This window comes from Acanthochromis polyacanthus, chromosome 7, assembly GCF_021347895.1.
Source record: "Acanthochromis polyacanthus isolate Apoly-LR-REF ecotype Palm Island chromosome 7, KAUST_Apoly_ChrSc, whole genome shotgun sequence".
In the NCBI taxonomy this organism is placed as follows: domain Eukaryota; kingdom Metazoa; phylum Chordata; class Actinopteri; family Pomacentridae; genus Acanthochromis; species Acanthochromis polyacanthus.
Genome location: NC_067119.1, coordinates 17,679,672 through 17,694,307, shown reverse-complemented (window position 1 = coordinate 17,694,307; position 14,636 = coordinate 17,679,672). Strand labels below are relative to the sequence as shown.

General features: G+C 38.7%; 2 protein-coding genes across 12 annotated transcripts in view; both read left to right on the top strand.

Annotated features, from left to right (window-relative positions):
- The window catches only part of frmd3 (FERM domain containing 3), a 64,984-nt gene extending 54,781 nt beyond the window's left edge, over nt 1–10,203 (top strand). For all 4 annotated transcript variants that reach the window (XM_051950520.1, XM_051950521.1, XM_022196849.2 and 1 more), the window contains 2 exons: nt 3,323–3,560; nt 4,931–10,203. In XM_051950520.1, coding sequence (XP_051806480.1) covers nt 3,323–3,560; nt 4,931–5,411 — 719 coding nt within the window. In that variant the 3' untranslated portion in view covers nt 5,412–10,203. The remainder of the gene's footprint in view (nt 1–3,322; nt 3,561–4,930) is intronic.
- A 117-nt stretch (nt 10,204–10,320) lies between these two features.
- rasef (RAS and EF-hand domain containing) overlaps nt 10,321–14,636 on the top strand; it is a 37,348-nt gene continuing 33,032 nt past the window's right edge. For 2 of the 8 annotated variants that reach the window (XM_051951194.1, XM_051951192.1), the window contains exons 1-7: nt 10,325–10,521; nt 10,683–12,489; nt 12,773–12,920; nt 13,094–13,254; nt 13,794–13,840; nt 13,970–14,162; nt 14,436–14,596. In XM_051951194.1, the coding sequence (XP_051807154.1) occupies nt 11,364–12,489; nt 12,773–12,920; nt 13,094–13,254; nt 13,794–13,840; nt 13,970–14,162; nt 14,436–14,596 (1,836 nt within the window). In that variant the 5' untranslated portion in view covers nt 10,325–10,521; nt 10,683–11,363. Of the gene's footprint in view, nt 10,522–10,682; nt 12,490–12,772; nt 12,921–13,093; nt 13,255–13,793; nt 13,841–13,969; nt 14,163–14,435; nt 14,597–14,636 lie in introns of all 8 variants that reach the window. The other 6 variants (XM_051951193.1, XM_051951189.1, XM_051951196.1 and 3 more) reach the window with 4 other exon arrangements.

Here is a 14,636-nt window from a genome sequence, read left to right as displayed (position 1 = left end):
CAGACTTTTGAGCTTTTCTTTTTCTGTTTACATGATCATTTATGAGAAGTTTTGGCTTCAAAAACAACATGAAAAAATGCTGCATCATTTCGCAAAGTGACACTAAAGCTTATTTGTTCAAAAGTGATATAAAAATTATACAATAATTGCTATTAATTATTATTGATTACCCTTAATTACTGTTATCATGTGATGTACCAAAGGTTTCTTCATGCATTCGCACTAACCCGTTTGAAATTTGTGTTTTGGACTTGAGGATACACACACAGGCTTCATTTTCTAGTCCTCCTGTTGGCTCACCTCTTACTGAGGTGCTCTTGACTCTGACACTGAATCTTCACAGCCTTAGGAGTGATACAGTTGATCCTGCTTTTCACTTGAGACTAGAGGAGCAAGTGAAAAAGGCTGTTTCCTGACAAGTAAGTGGAAACATTTACAGTTACGGTGAATTGAACTGAACAGTGAGATTGTAGCTTTCTAGATGAAAACTAGGTGTTTTTACTACAAAGCACGGTGCTTCATTTATCTTTTTAGCACTTTGCAACAACGGTTTAAAAAATGTTTTGCGAGAAAGTTAGATTTATAACTTTATTTGACAATGAACTGATTATTCAAGCAGAAATTAAAACATTTAGATGTTTTTTTAAAAAAAAAAACAAATATACTGAGAGCTGAGTAAACCTTTGATACAAAAACTTGCAGATTTATTCTTGCACACATGTGCAGTCGTAGAGATAATTATACTTTGAAGATGACTGGGTGCTGAAGATGAGGCTACATGTCAGAGATGAATACGTCTGTTGTTACTTGCAGAACAGGGGAAACCTCTGTGCTGTGTGTACATTAGTGTGTGTTTGCGTGCATGTTCAGTGGCCACGCAGGAATCTAACACCTCGTGGTGTGAATCACCTCATCCGAGGAGACGTTTGACTCTGAGCTAACAGGACAGAAAGCAGACAGGATTATAAATGGGGCAGCAGCAGTAGCATCATAGCTGTCTTCAGTTAAAAGTCGCAACATAGGATTTCTTTCTTATGACTTGCAAATAATGTTTCAATCCTCCTGATTTCAAGTCTATTTAGTTATCATCTGAGCTGAACTTTGCTTCAGACATTGTTAACAGTAAGGAAATACTAATGTTGCCATTTTCATTTCCTGATAGTCATTTTTGTAAGCCTTCTGAGTCAAATACCTGCTGTGATCCTGGTACTTCTGTTGGATCTGGACTGCAAAGACATTGTGAACGAGGTGTTTTAAGAGAATACAGCATTTAGCATGTTTAAAGCGTTTCTATATGTCTGTAGGATCATCTGATGATTATTTTCTTGCCACAATATTTGGGCTTTATGTTTGAGTTGATTCTGTCAAATAACAAAAGGCAAAAAGTAAGGGAAGACCAAAACTGTATTTATCAGAAGTTAGTATTTCACTTGCAAATTAAAGCCAGTTAAAGACACGTGATTTTATTATATATTGTATTCATTTTGGAAAAATTGCACAACACTATATGCAGTGCCATCAACATCAGAGAATTACGCTTTCTTCACTGTAAAGCAGCTACTTTAACATTTGAAGCACGTGAAACCCAAGTACGAAGACATCCTTTGATTTGTAGTATTAAATCTGTTTTCTGTAACAATCTGGTCTCACCCTGCAGTAGGTAGTGAGATGATTAATTACAATAAACTCAGTTTATTACAGGCCAAGTCTGGTGCAGCATTTTTTGAATTGCATAAATTTTCATCTGTCCACTTCCAGCATCATAGACTCTGCCTAGTTTTTCTTCTTTTCCTGCTTCCCTTTTTCCAAGTACAATATGTCGTTCTTCTCCCATCCCTGAGTTCAGACACTTGTTGGCTTTTTGCTGACTTTGTTTCCATGGTAGCTGTCACCACTTGCTCCTCAGGCTCTCCACTCTCACTCTTTTTTTCTGTCCTCTCTCCTTTAATTTCTCTCAATTCATATTTGAATCAGTTGGCATGGTAACTGATTAGTCAGTTTGGCCATGAGTTTCTGTGGCTGAGTCTTTGTATAAGAGAATATTGTCGGCGTCAGGTTTGTGGCAAATATAAACATCTTTATTTCACAATGAATCGTCAGCCTTTGTTTGTGAGCTGGTGAACTAAGAGGCTACAGATTCTCAAAAATTGTATTTTTTTCTTCTTTTTTTTGGTAATGTATGATTAACCATTAAGCGTGGTTGTTATTTTTCACGTGTGATCGTAAGATAGCAAGACAGAGTCTGGATTAGAGGTGTTAATGAGCCGAGTCATATATCACTGGACATTTACCCCCCCCAGCTCCTGCTTAATCCACCACAGGAAGACAGCTGGGCTTATTTTTAACACTAACACACACACACACACACACACACACACACACACACACACACACACACACACACACACACACACACACACACACACACACATCTTGATCACAGATTCAGATTCATCGTGTGCTTTGGGGCATCAGTTATGTATCAAAAATTCATCATTAAATCAACACCTCAGAGTGAAAAGCGTCCACACGCAGCTGCTCTGTTGTCAGACTGCGTCATGTCATCAGGAATGACGTACACAGTGCATCATTTTTGTTTTACTAGAAACTGAAATTAGCATATATGAGCACAGTCACAGTTTAAACGGCATCAGGAAAATCATCACAGCCTTAACTGTGTCACTCGCACAGTAACCGGAGTTATTGTCTCCGTAAACCAAATGCAGTGGCTTACAGCTGCAACGCGCACTTGGAGTTAACAAAATGGAGAATTGCTGTTACATTTTCAGGGCATTTATTTCATGCTGGTATGCAAATTTTTCATTTCACTGCCAAATGCTCAATCTTTAGGTGATACAGGAGCGCCATCATGTGGTTCAAGTGTTCAACTGTAACATGAAAACAGCTATGAGGGCCCTTAGGAACTGTTGAATACAAAAATCACATTTAATTTGTGAGATTGGTCACTGTTTTCCCACACTGAAACATGCAACAGACATTTAAAAACTACCCAGAAACTGAATATTGATAAAGGTGTGGCACCTCTGTTCAGCCAAATTATTATGAATAATCTGGTAGCCTTCATATCAAACTGAAGCTACTACTGTGGCATCCTGTGTATTTTTTTCCATCCTGAAAACTGTAAAAATAATAATAATAATAATAATAATAATAACAAGCTTTTAACATTAATACTAAATGTCTACATTTTTCTATAGTGCTAGTCACACTATGGAGTTAGCATAGTGAAATGCCTTATTTTGCTTATTTTTCAAGTATATGATGAATCTTCTTCTGTCTTTCTGTCTTTTTCCCTGACCAGGTGTTGTTGCTGTGAAGGACTCTGTCCCGTTGTCGCCTCTCAAACCTTCAGCTGCACCTACAGACGCTGAGCAACAAAGTCCTGATGGAGGAAACTCTGCTCTGGGCATCGACCTGCAGCCTCCCCGTGTTTCCATGGAAACCTCAAATCTGCGACCTCAAACACCCAAACCTGAAGACAAATTGGAGGAAGATGACGAGGGCAGTGGCCCACTCACTATCTCTGAGCTCACCTACAGGTCTGTAGGGTTTTGTAATCAACTATCCAAAACACATTCATTCGACATTTTTATTTTAGCAATACTTTATTCGTTCTTTCAGCAGAATGTTTAATTTTCTCGCTCTGGTTGTTTAAGTTCACAATACACAGTATCACAGTGTTTTTGGTTCTGACAGGCAGCTTTTTTCTGAGAACAAACTCCAAGTTAAACCCATTAGCTGCCTGCTTCAGTGAAACAGTTGACAAAGACAAAAGTTAGCAATGAAAAAGAGCATTTATGAGTTTGATAGCAAGGCTTTTCCCATAGAGACCATAGTCCAAAAACAGAACTAAAAGGAGACTGATTGTTGTATTTGGTCAACAGAAATGTGCCTCTGAATTACTGCTAATGTTCACCACATCTATTGCATCTATAAATAAGCCTCGGTTTGCTAACAAGAAATTATTAAAGCTCTGAATATATAGAATAAAATTAAAATAAAAAATACCTCCAAAGTGTCTTATAATTATTCATGCAGTAAAAAACAAATTCACACTCTTTAACCTTAAGTCCATCATTTATGAGAGTCTGAAAATGAAAAAACAGAATCACTGTATAGTAAACTGTTCAGTGTTTCTTGAACTGATTATGTATCTAAAGTTTAACGGTTCTAAGCTTGAAATTTAATGTTTAATCAAAAAAGTGCTTTATTTTACATGTCTTATTTGAAAATTTGCCAAAATAAATAGTTTGCAGTATTCGGGTTCCGTAAAAAAACAAAAAAACAACAACTACTGCTTTCCTCTGCACAACTGTGGCACCATTAAACTGCAGGCTGTGAGAAAATGGCAGACAAGAATTTAAACAAATTAAAAATGTAAGTAGCAAAATATCTGCAGTATGTAGGGTCAAACTGCACATTGTTGAACAGAGTAAGAGGTAAATAGATGTTCAGTAATGGTATGAAAGTGCAGAACATTGCTTATGTATTGCTGTCTAAACAAAACATGCTAGCCACTGTTTCCTGTGGTACCGTAATACAACAGATATATATTCTGCTCTTTTGCAGAATGTTTTTGGATTTCCTTGGCCCTTTTCTTTCAAACATAATTGCTCTTGACAACATCACATTTAGATTTTGGGGAGTGTTTCAGATGTTTCACTTGACCAACTTGATATTCCTATTTTATAGACACACATGTCTATAGTCCTATGTATCTGTAAGACCTTGAAGTATTTTTGCTTCACCTGATAACTATCACTGTTTACTTTTACTTCTGCTACTGCCAAAAGACAATGACACTTCAGACATAACCTGCGAGAAGGACTTTTTCCTCTTTTAGGCCCATTGCATCTCAACAAAACGTGTTTTTTTAAACGTGTTTGAATGTCTTCTCTCTCCTCGGCAGCCCCTGTGCCAGCATGCTTCCCACCCCGGTAGATGACGGTCAGGGAGGGGTCGACTTGCTCTTCTCCTCTCCGGTTCAGAGCCCCGCCAGGCTGCTGAGGGAGCTCCACGCTGACCCCGACATCCAGGCCCAGCTGGAGGCTGAGAGGGAGCGAGACCGGGCCTACGAACGAACCCGCCAGGCTGCAAGAAGTCGAATGAGTGGAGTCCTGACCAGCAGCCTGCGCCTGCTGTCGTCCAATGAGAGAGTCAACGCCTGTGTGCTGAGCATGGCCCGCTTCGTTGCTGTGGTGATGGGCGTCCTGCTGGTCACTGTGCCGATGCTGCTGCTGCTGCTGGAGTCAGACATCGACGTGTCATTCCTCCACGAGATCCGCCAGACGCCAGAGTTTGAGCAGTTTCACTACGAGTATTACTGCCCGCTGCGGCGCTGGATCCTGTGTAAGATCAGCACGGCCATGGAGAACATCTGGTCTGACTGAAGAGGAGCAGAAGGAAAGGGAAGGAGAGTCACTGCAGGGGAAATAAACAAGCCCAAATGTCTGTCTTAACATGTGAATTAATCTTATGTTCAGTCTTAACAACAGGCATCTTTTGAGGCAATAAAAACAATCTGCCAAGTGGTTGAAATGATTTCACTTGTGATCAAGTACATTTTATTTTATGCAAAGATGCACTGCATCACCTAGGATGGGTTGCAAATTGGTGTTTTTGATTCAAAAGGGGGGAAAACTTTGATTTACTATTAGGATTCCCAGAACAGTATTTCTGACTGACTTACACTGAAACAAGTAATTTGTTTCGCCCCTTTGGCACCATGATTTACTGCCTTAAAGAAAAGATAGATAAGAGAGAAATAAGATTTAATTATAGGATTCAGTCACTTGTTAAGATTGACACTTTTGGCAGGAATGAGCAGAAAAGAAAGACAAGAAGTACTGCGTTCATGGAAGAACTTGTTGATGAAAGAAATTCATGAGGGAAGTCATGGACAGAGAAAGGTCAAAAGGAGTTGGTTTGTTACAAAATTATTTTAAAGGCCTGTTCACTCCTGATGCTGACAAGTTGATAGAGAGACTCTTTAGTAAGTATCAATCATTCTGATTGGTTCTCATCCTCAGAGCAGAACACCTGATTGGTCGCAGAGCCTGTCAGTCATGACGGAGTGGGTGGAAACAGAAAGCAAAACGATCGATTTGCCACTGAACACAATAGCCACAGTCAGAGGTACATTATATATTTAAAAAAAACAAAAGAGAGATATTGATAATTAATACCAATCTTAAATAAGTTGTTTTTAACGTTTTGTACATTTTTATGTGATCAGATCTTTCAGGAATTTTTCAGTCAGAGAATCTACTTTGAGCTTATTTTCAAATTAAGAGTTTACAAAAGACAACAAAAAAAAAGCTCATTTAATGAAGTTTATCAGGGTGATGGGTGTCGATAAATTTAAACTATTTTTTAAGTCTACCGTCAGCGTTTGTTGGCCCGGTAGCACCCTGGGTTTTTTCCTACAGAGGTTATAGCACAAAATCTTTTACACGGACCACAGATTTCAACTGTTTCAGATTATGTGATGTCATTTTGGAAACAGGAGGGAGGCAGGTGTAAAACTTCAGCCTGCTGATGTGTGTTTTGTTGAACTTATAAATGTCTTCTGAACTAAATGTTAGCTCACTGGTTAAGGCTAAAAGTGTATCATTTGACATGACGGAGAGATTTGAGAGAAAACATGTATAGAAATGCTAAAGGAAGAAAATGGTACATAAAGGCTCATGAGGTGAAATGACTATATGGGACAGTTATCCATGATTTTAGACTTGAGGCTGGTCATTTGTTGGTTTATTATGTGCTAGTTTAGTTGGGATTCTGTGGATGTTTAGGGGAAACTGAAGAGATATATTGACTCATTCAGAATGCTTTGAGTACTCCAACTACTAATGACACATGAAGAGACAAGTGATGCTTTTAATTGTCTAAACCTCTCATTCAAATAATGTATTTGTGCCGAAGATGCTGATCAGACGAACAAATTCAACTGCAGTTACTTAGCTTGTAGAAACAGATCAGCATTTTACTCTCTGAAGCAACTTAAACACAATTTGTAGCATTTTCGAAGATCTGTGATAGCATCATGGGGTGTACATGTCTTTACATATGAGTACATGGTAGTATTTTCACAATCTGTGACCAACATGACAGAGGTACGATGTTATACATAGGGAAGATGTTTAATGGTGAATTTTGAATGATGGGATTCTGGTTTGAGTCGGGCTGCGTTCATGGATATGCACTTGTGAAAATGTTTTAATACCAGATCGCTAGGAGTCTGTGGAGTCAAATAAAAAAACAATCAAGGCAAAAACTTATGAAAAATTTTAAGAAAAAAATAGGCAAAGGATTGAAAATGTAGATTGTGACTTAATGCAAAAGTTAGTTTGTATGAGAATGTGTTGGTCTTTGTGATACAAGTGTGTGTACTGTAAGTACATGAAGGTGAGAGTTTAAGCAAATCTGAAACTCCTGTAGCCATGATCAGAAGAGGGAACTTCCAGCCATCGAAACATTATTAGTGCAGCGTAGAGATGGTGCCTGTTGGTTATAGTATAGTGGCTCTAAATACAGATGGGAGCAAAGAGGAACAGTGATGAGAGATGACTTCAGATTAAATAAAAAAAAACAGATGTTTAAAAAAAACAATAATGCTGTGTTCAAAATATAGTTAGATTTCTCAGGAAAGGGCATTATCAATTTATGTTAAAGAAAATAAAAACAATAGAAAAGAAAAAGAACACTGCATCTAATCACAGCATACACTATATAATTTACTCATGACATTCATATATGTCTTGCTATTATGCTATTAGGAGTATCCAAACACTGTGTAAAGCCAGACATAAAGATGGCTGCAGACTGTCTGGGTTGTTGTAGCCTAATTTCACTCCACTATGTATGCATCTGTGTCATTTTCATTAAAAATCTACACAAAAAGTCTTCACTGTTGAGAGCCAGGAGTTTGGCCGTTATAGCTGAGCGTCCATGCTGCTAGAAATGAGCAGCATTGGGGCTACATTGGCCAGTTTCTCTATTAAAGCTCTCAGACAGTATTTAGGCTCTCATAAAGAACTGAACTAATGCTTTAAAATTTATTTCCATACTCCATCTAACCATCACAGTCCCCTCATTTTACTTCTCTCCATTGTTGCTGCTGCATACTATCAGCTGTGTTGTCGTGCAACTCCGTAGACTTTATGCATTAACGGGCTTTATGCATATCGCAAATATGCAGAAACAACAGATACATGCTTATTTGGGACAAAGCATTTATTTTCCTACTACAGCACATGCACTGAGTTTCAACGGTGAAACCAAGCAAAGGGCCAAACCACTATGATGACAATGTTTGCATTTAATATCGCAGATCCTGAGAAAAGAGCTTTGCTGATCTGTAAGGACTGCTGAATGATCGCCTTCCTCCCATGATCACTAACAGAGGGGGGATATCATCCTGTCTTCATTTGTAACATCTCCTTGGGTTGATGCACTGGCGCCAAAATGCTCGAGGGATTCACTGTAGATTTAAAATTAAAAGAAACTGTAAAGGCTTCATGTACACAGCTACACAGACGCCCTTTATTTCTGTGACTAAACCGAGGAATCTCTCTCTCGGCTCCTTTTGCTGACCTCTCAATGCAAACTGCATGCCCTCATCTGTAAATACCGTGTTTATAGCTGTGGCAAAAGAAACCCCAGTGCGGGTAAAGATTTCCTTTGTTTCCCTCTGTGTGTCTTGTCTCTGTAAAGCGATCTAGATATAGGCTTGGCTGTCTCGATCCATCTTAGATAAATGCATGTTCTCTGTTTTTACCAAGAGGAAAGACATGAGTCACCCAGAATTAGGCATTAGTCACCTAAGCAGTTCTTTAAAAAAACAAAACACATCCTGCACTGTGCTTTGGGCCTCATTTTAACTATGTGGTTGCTAATCTGTTAGCTTCCTCTCAGTAGATCCAGTCTGATTACATCTCAATCTAAAAAAAAAAGAGGTTGCGCCTTGGAAAAATGTCATTTTATAATCTCGTAAAGAGCACCCCGAAAATGTTTGACTAGTTAGCTTCATTGTGCTTTCGCTGTGTGTTTGTAAACCATTAAAGCTAAATGTTAGCACTAACACCTAACCTCATTCCTAACGGAGCATGCTAGCATGTTAGCTTCTGTATACCATAAGCAGGGTTTGGGGTTCATTCACTTTCAGTTCAAAGAAACTTAATTACACTATTAATTGAATATCAGAAACATTATAGAAATGTTCAGTTTGTAATCAGACACATTAAAACAACTGGACAGTTAAAAGAAAGTAAAACTACACCTCAGCTCACTACAAACTACAAAAAAGGCCTTTTGTTTCTGTGATGAAAACAGATCTTGGCCCATATGACACTGTAGCATTATATTAGTTTGTAGCTCATTTTTTAAGTTTTGCAGCCTTTTAACGGGGAATTTAACCACTTTGAGATTCAGCTCTTATTTTGAGCTACTGAACTTGAGTTCTTGTGTTTGACAAACAACATATAGATGGACTGAGAGTACAACTTTTTTTTTTTTTTTGCCTATACACATAAATAAAACTGTGATTATATAAAACACCAAGATCACACAGCAGTCCATGTCACATTTGATGTATTTCTTAATGCAATTTCAGACGTTCCTGACAGGAGTCAAGTATTTACAAACCTTAAATTTAATTACCTGTCCAAATCTAAGAAAAATGCTTTAACCGTCTAATTCAACTCATAAGCACTGCTTTTAAGTCATTTATTTGAGATTTTAAATATTTGAACTCAGGTCTACTATATGCAAAACTGCTGGACATCACATGGTATAAGAGGAAAATATACTTTATATTATTTCAGTGTTGTGTGGGCATGTACAGTAGCAGATTCTCTTGCACGGTCCCTATGTTGTTTTCAACTGTTAGTCAGACTGATTGTTTCGTTGTTCTCTTTGTTAGTCTAATTGTTTTTTGTCTGTTTTGTTTTTCTTTTCTTTCAATCTCTTTAATAAGAAACTCTGGGAGATTTAATTTAAGCAGAATCAAATAAAAGGAAAAAAAAATCCCTCAGTAATGACCCTCTCTCTTCTGGGACAACCAAGCCTTATGAACTTTGTGAAGTGAAAATTTTGAATGTTTGTATGTTATAAAAGAAACTATGGATTGTTTTATATGTTAATACTGCCACAATAAAACTCCCTAATGACTATATATTGAAATATGGCCAGTATTGTGTGGATTGTTTTTGTGTCACAGTCTGTTGAATGCACATTTGTCATTACTACTTTCCATGTTTTTTTTTTAGAGTTTTGTTTCCCTCGTGTGGTAGAACAGAGGTACTACAGATTGTGTTGCCATCTCTATGGTGATGTTTGTGTGAGAGCAACACAAGATTTCTGGGATACAAGGAGTGTTCAGATTTTACTGTCAGGACTGGAGCCACAAATAGTTCTATTTGGCCAATGCTTTCACCTGTGGATGCTGCTATTCCTTCTCTAACTAGAACTGAGATTAACAGAAGTCAGGAAATCTTCTGGGTAAGAGCAACTATTTATTATCCAAAGCTGAATCACACTAGCTGTTGTTTTGTGGCATAAATATGCAAAATCCAACACTATATGAATAATAGAGAGAATGTGTACATGTGTTGCTTATGTATGAAATCAGTGTAAATGGTTGCTTTGTTTCTTGTCAACAGGACAGGGTTGTCATTCATTTGTACAGACTGTGACAAAACACAAGACAGTACATGAAGGCCGTAAGAGGTTGTGAGGAGAAAGAAATTTAGAGCTGGATTAGTTATTTCCAAAAGACAAATACCATGAACAAATAACAAATTTGACACACAACTTTGCAAACGCCACATCCATCAATGGAGACAAGCCATAACATTACAGGTGCAAGACATCCTGTGTCTGATCTCCTGGAGGATGCTGGGAACTGTAGGCAGAGCGTCAATCAGGAGCTTCATCTCCTCAGTGATTCCCTCTTCAGTGAGCAGCAGAAGCTGAGCCATGTGTTGGACTGAGCTGAAAGATTCCTCCATAACAGATCAGAGGTTTGCCATGAATTCTGCAGAGCTGACAGCTTGATACTGGCTTATGTCAAACAGGGAGAAACAGACAGAAGAGCCCCGGCATATAACCATTTATCTGCAGCTACATACCATCGTGCAGTTTTCCGTGCTGTAGGTAATGATGAGGTGCATGGAGGAGGGGATTTGGAGAAGTTTTGGCAACCAGGATCATCATATTATAAAAATAGCGAACAAAATAATTACCTCGGTAGATATAACCCGTCCTTTCCATGCGATCTCGACATTCCTTTCACCTTTTCCCCTAGGAAAAATGAGGAAACTTGGCCGGAGAACAGAGAAGATATGAAAAGTAGAGGGCTAGAACATACCACTTATCAACAAACTGTTTGCCAAGATTATTGTAAAACAAGTAAACTACACGTGTCTAATCAAAGGCAGCACATAGACGTATCTGACAGCAATACAAATCCTGCAGCACACTTCATCAAAGAGTCCTCATCATCCAGGAGCAATGCCACTCATAAAAAGAGCACAGCTTATGGTGCTGTGACTACCTTAAAACCAAAAAGCAATGATTTTACTTACATGATTTACAAAACAGCTGGAGTTCAGACGGAAACAGAAATGACAGAAAATCAAAAAAGATTTGGGAAAGAGGTTGAGGAAGCGCAACAAGATGAAAAGGAGAAAGCAGAAGATGACACGATGGAGGAAATTTATGGAAATATGCATAAACTACAAGAATCCAGCTCAGATTTTGGCATGTATTCACATCACAAAATGAGCCACAGTGGTCCAAAGAAGATACCTGAAGAGATAGCAAAAGTTGCAACGCCCAGATTCACCTGCCAGTTGAAGCTAGCATCACATTTGACTGTATATGAGCAGTACCAACTATGTGTGGATCAGCTGCATCACCTCAGAATGAGACAAAGTCAACATACTGAATCAGGATGCTTCACACAGCTGCCTGAAAAAGGCAGGAAGACATCTGAAGAAACTGTAGGATCTGGTAAAGCAGCAGTCCGACCTGCATCTCACTTTGAAGTGAACTCTCACATCACAAACTTAGAGACTAAAAAACATCTTCATAACACAGGAGGCGAAAGTGCAGAAAACACAGAGGAGAGGAGTTCATGTGTCACCAGTAAAAACCAGGACGAATCTCAATACAAAAGCAACAGGGCCACACTTTCTGAACACACAGATCTTAAATGTTGTGACAACATGACTTTCGGAGAAAAATCTACAGGCATCAGAACTAAAAGTAGGAGTTTGTGTGGGAAGAAAATTCTTATTAACAATGCACATTTGGACCCTAATGGCAAAATCCATCCTGATTTAATGAAGAAAGCTGTAGAATACTTAATCAAAACTGATGTCATGAATACACCAATGGAGCCCTTGAGGACCAAACCTGATGCTGTTTCCTCAGTGGAAGAAAATGCTGCTCATCCTGCTAAACCAGGTAATAAATATCATATATGAAGGCAGATGTTCGATACTGTAAGGTCATATATTTTACTTTTACTATCCAGGGGTCAGGGCTCCTCCAAGGTGTCACAGGATTGATGTTAGGGCCTGTGAAATGACTTGCCAAACAATGTCATATGTTATTATAAAACGTTTGCCTGTTTCTTGTGGAAAAACCATGAAACATCATGCGTCGAGGATTTAATCCAAGGCATCCTGACGTTTAAAGGGTCAAGTAGTCAGCTATGTTGTCTTCTTCCCTCTCTGTCTGTGGTCAGGCCTGTTGCAAAACAAAACTAGACATAATCCAAGCAGGAGGAGTCATCTGAGGACTGTCAAAGGTCCCCAGAAGAGAAATGAAGCTCGAGGTCTGTGGAAGAACCATGGAAATTCAAACATGTCCTTGTCTGGAGGAACACTGCAAAGGTGACAGATCAAGAAGTCACATGAACATTAATTAATTAATTCTGTGTGCAAACTTGAATCTGTTTCTTTTTTTAAAACACTGAACACTGGAAATCATATTCATTTTTCAAAATAAAAGCCTGGCTTACTTAACATAAAACCTACTGACTTGTGATATACTGTGTCTCGAGCAGCTGTCAAGGAACAACTAAGTACACAAAGACACTGAACTCCTCGAAACACACCAGTCCAAATGGCAGAGGAAAACACATGGACGCACACACAATTCTGCAACCTACAGAGACACACACACTTCATCATCATGATGACCCACTACCAAGATCACCAACTGAGGGTAAGTTTAGAAACTAAAGATAGACAAAACCTTACAAAACATCTGAAAAAAAACTGTAAATGTTTTTTTTTTTTTTTTTTTTTTTTAAAGTCAAGTCACCAACACCTGATATGACCAACTGATTTTTATCAGCTGTAATGCAAATTTGTTTCTGTTCCTTTTTAGGACCTCATTTGAAATTAATTTCACACATCAGGCATCGATCCAGCAGGAAGTCAGACAAAAGTGACTTTCTTGGAGGTTTAAAATACTTGGGCATGTTGTTGTGACAACAGTGTGTTTATGCAGCCACTTTGTGGAGAGTAACCTCTAAAATGGGGGGAAAAAAATCTTGCTATTTTGAGGTTTTAGGGTTAAGATTAGTCAGACTATATCAGTAATATATTTAATTTCTAAGTTATGAAATGAAAGGGCAGCAAAGGAGAAGCTACTAAACTAAAACTTACGCTGATTTTAAGCAAGTACATCCCACTAGTCCTGATAATGATAACAGAATACTACCAGAATATAAATATATCACTTTTTGTTTGCATTTACAGGCGTGACAGTGCATGCCAGCTTGAACAATGACAGATGTCAGTACAGTGTAAGAGATCTTTACATTTGTTCTGTGTTTTTTAGATTTTTAAGCATATAGAGCAATCACATATTTGTAACCTTGTCTGTTTGGATTAAACATGACCTGTGTTGTTGTTGTTGTTGTTGCACCCATCAGCCAGCAGGTGTCCCTGTAAGTGACTGCTGGCTGTGCTTACCTGATGAAGTGTGGCTGTCCATCCTGTGTCTGCTGCCTCATGGGGATCTGTGCAGACTGATGCAGGTTTGCCGCCGCCTGCACACGTTGGCTTCTGATCGCATGCTTTGTGAGTTTAACACTTCTCACGGGGAAGAAAAGTGTCTTGACAGCAGTGAGTTCAGTATAATTTTGCTTTTCAAAGTCGAGGTGAAATATTGTTAGTGGGATCACCCAAACGTTTCCAAGTCGCAGCACATGGTGTGTTCTCATGATGTCAGTCCTAGCAGTGCAGTGTTGTACTGCACCACTCCCTGGACAAACATAGGTGAGATAACCCAGACCTGCACACAAACTGTAGGTCAGAGCCGAGGTTTAGACGTAAAAGAAAAGTTTCATAGAATAAACAAAAGTCTGTGTTTTGGTCTCTCTCGTTATGTTTCTGAAGGGAAAGATCTCAGGATTGAAAACTCGTCTTTAACTGACCACTGGTTGCTGAATGTGGGCAGACGTCATCCCCACAGTCTGTGTCTGTACAGCTGCAGTGGTCTGTCCGTCTCCACCTGTGGGCTGGAGAGGTTTTTCTCTCTGTGCAGGAATTCTCTGGAGGTAAAAGTACAAGTAAATCAGAATCTGCTGAGTCAAATCG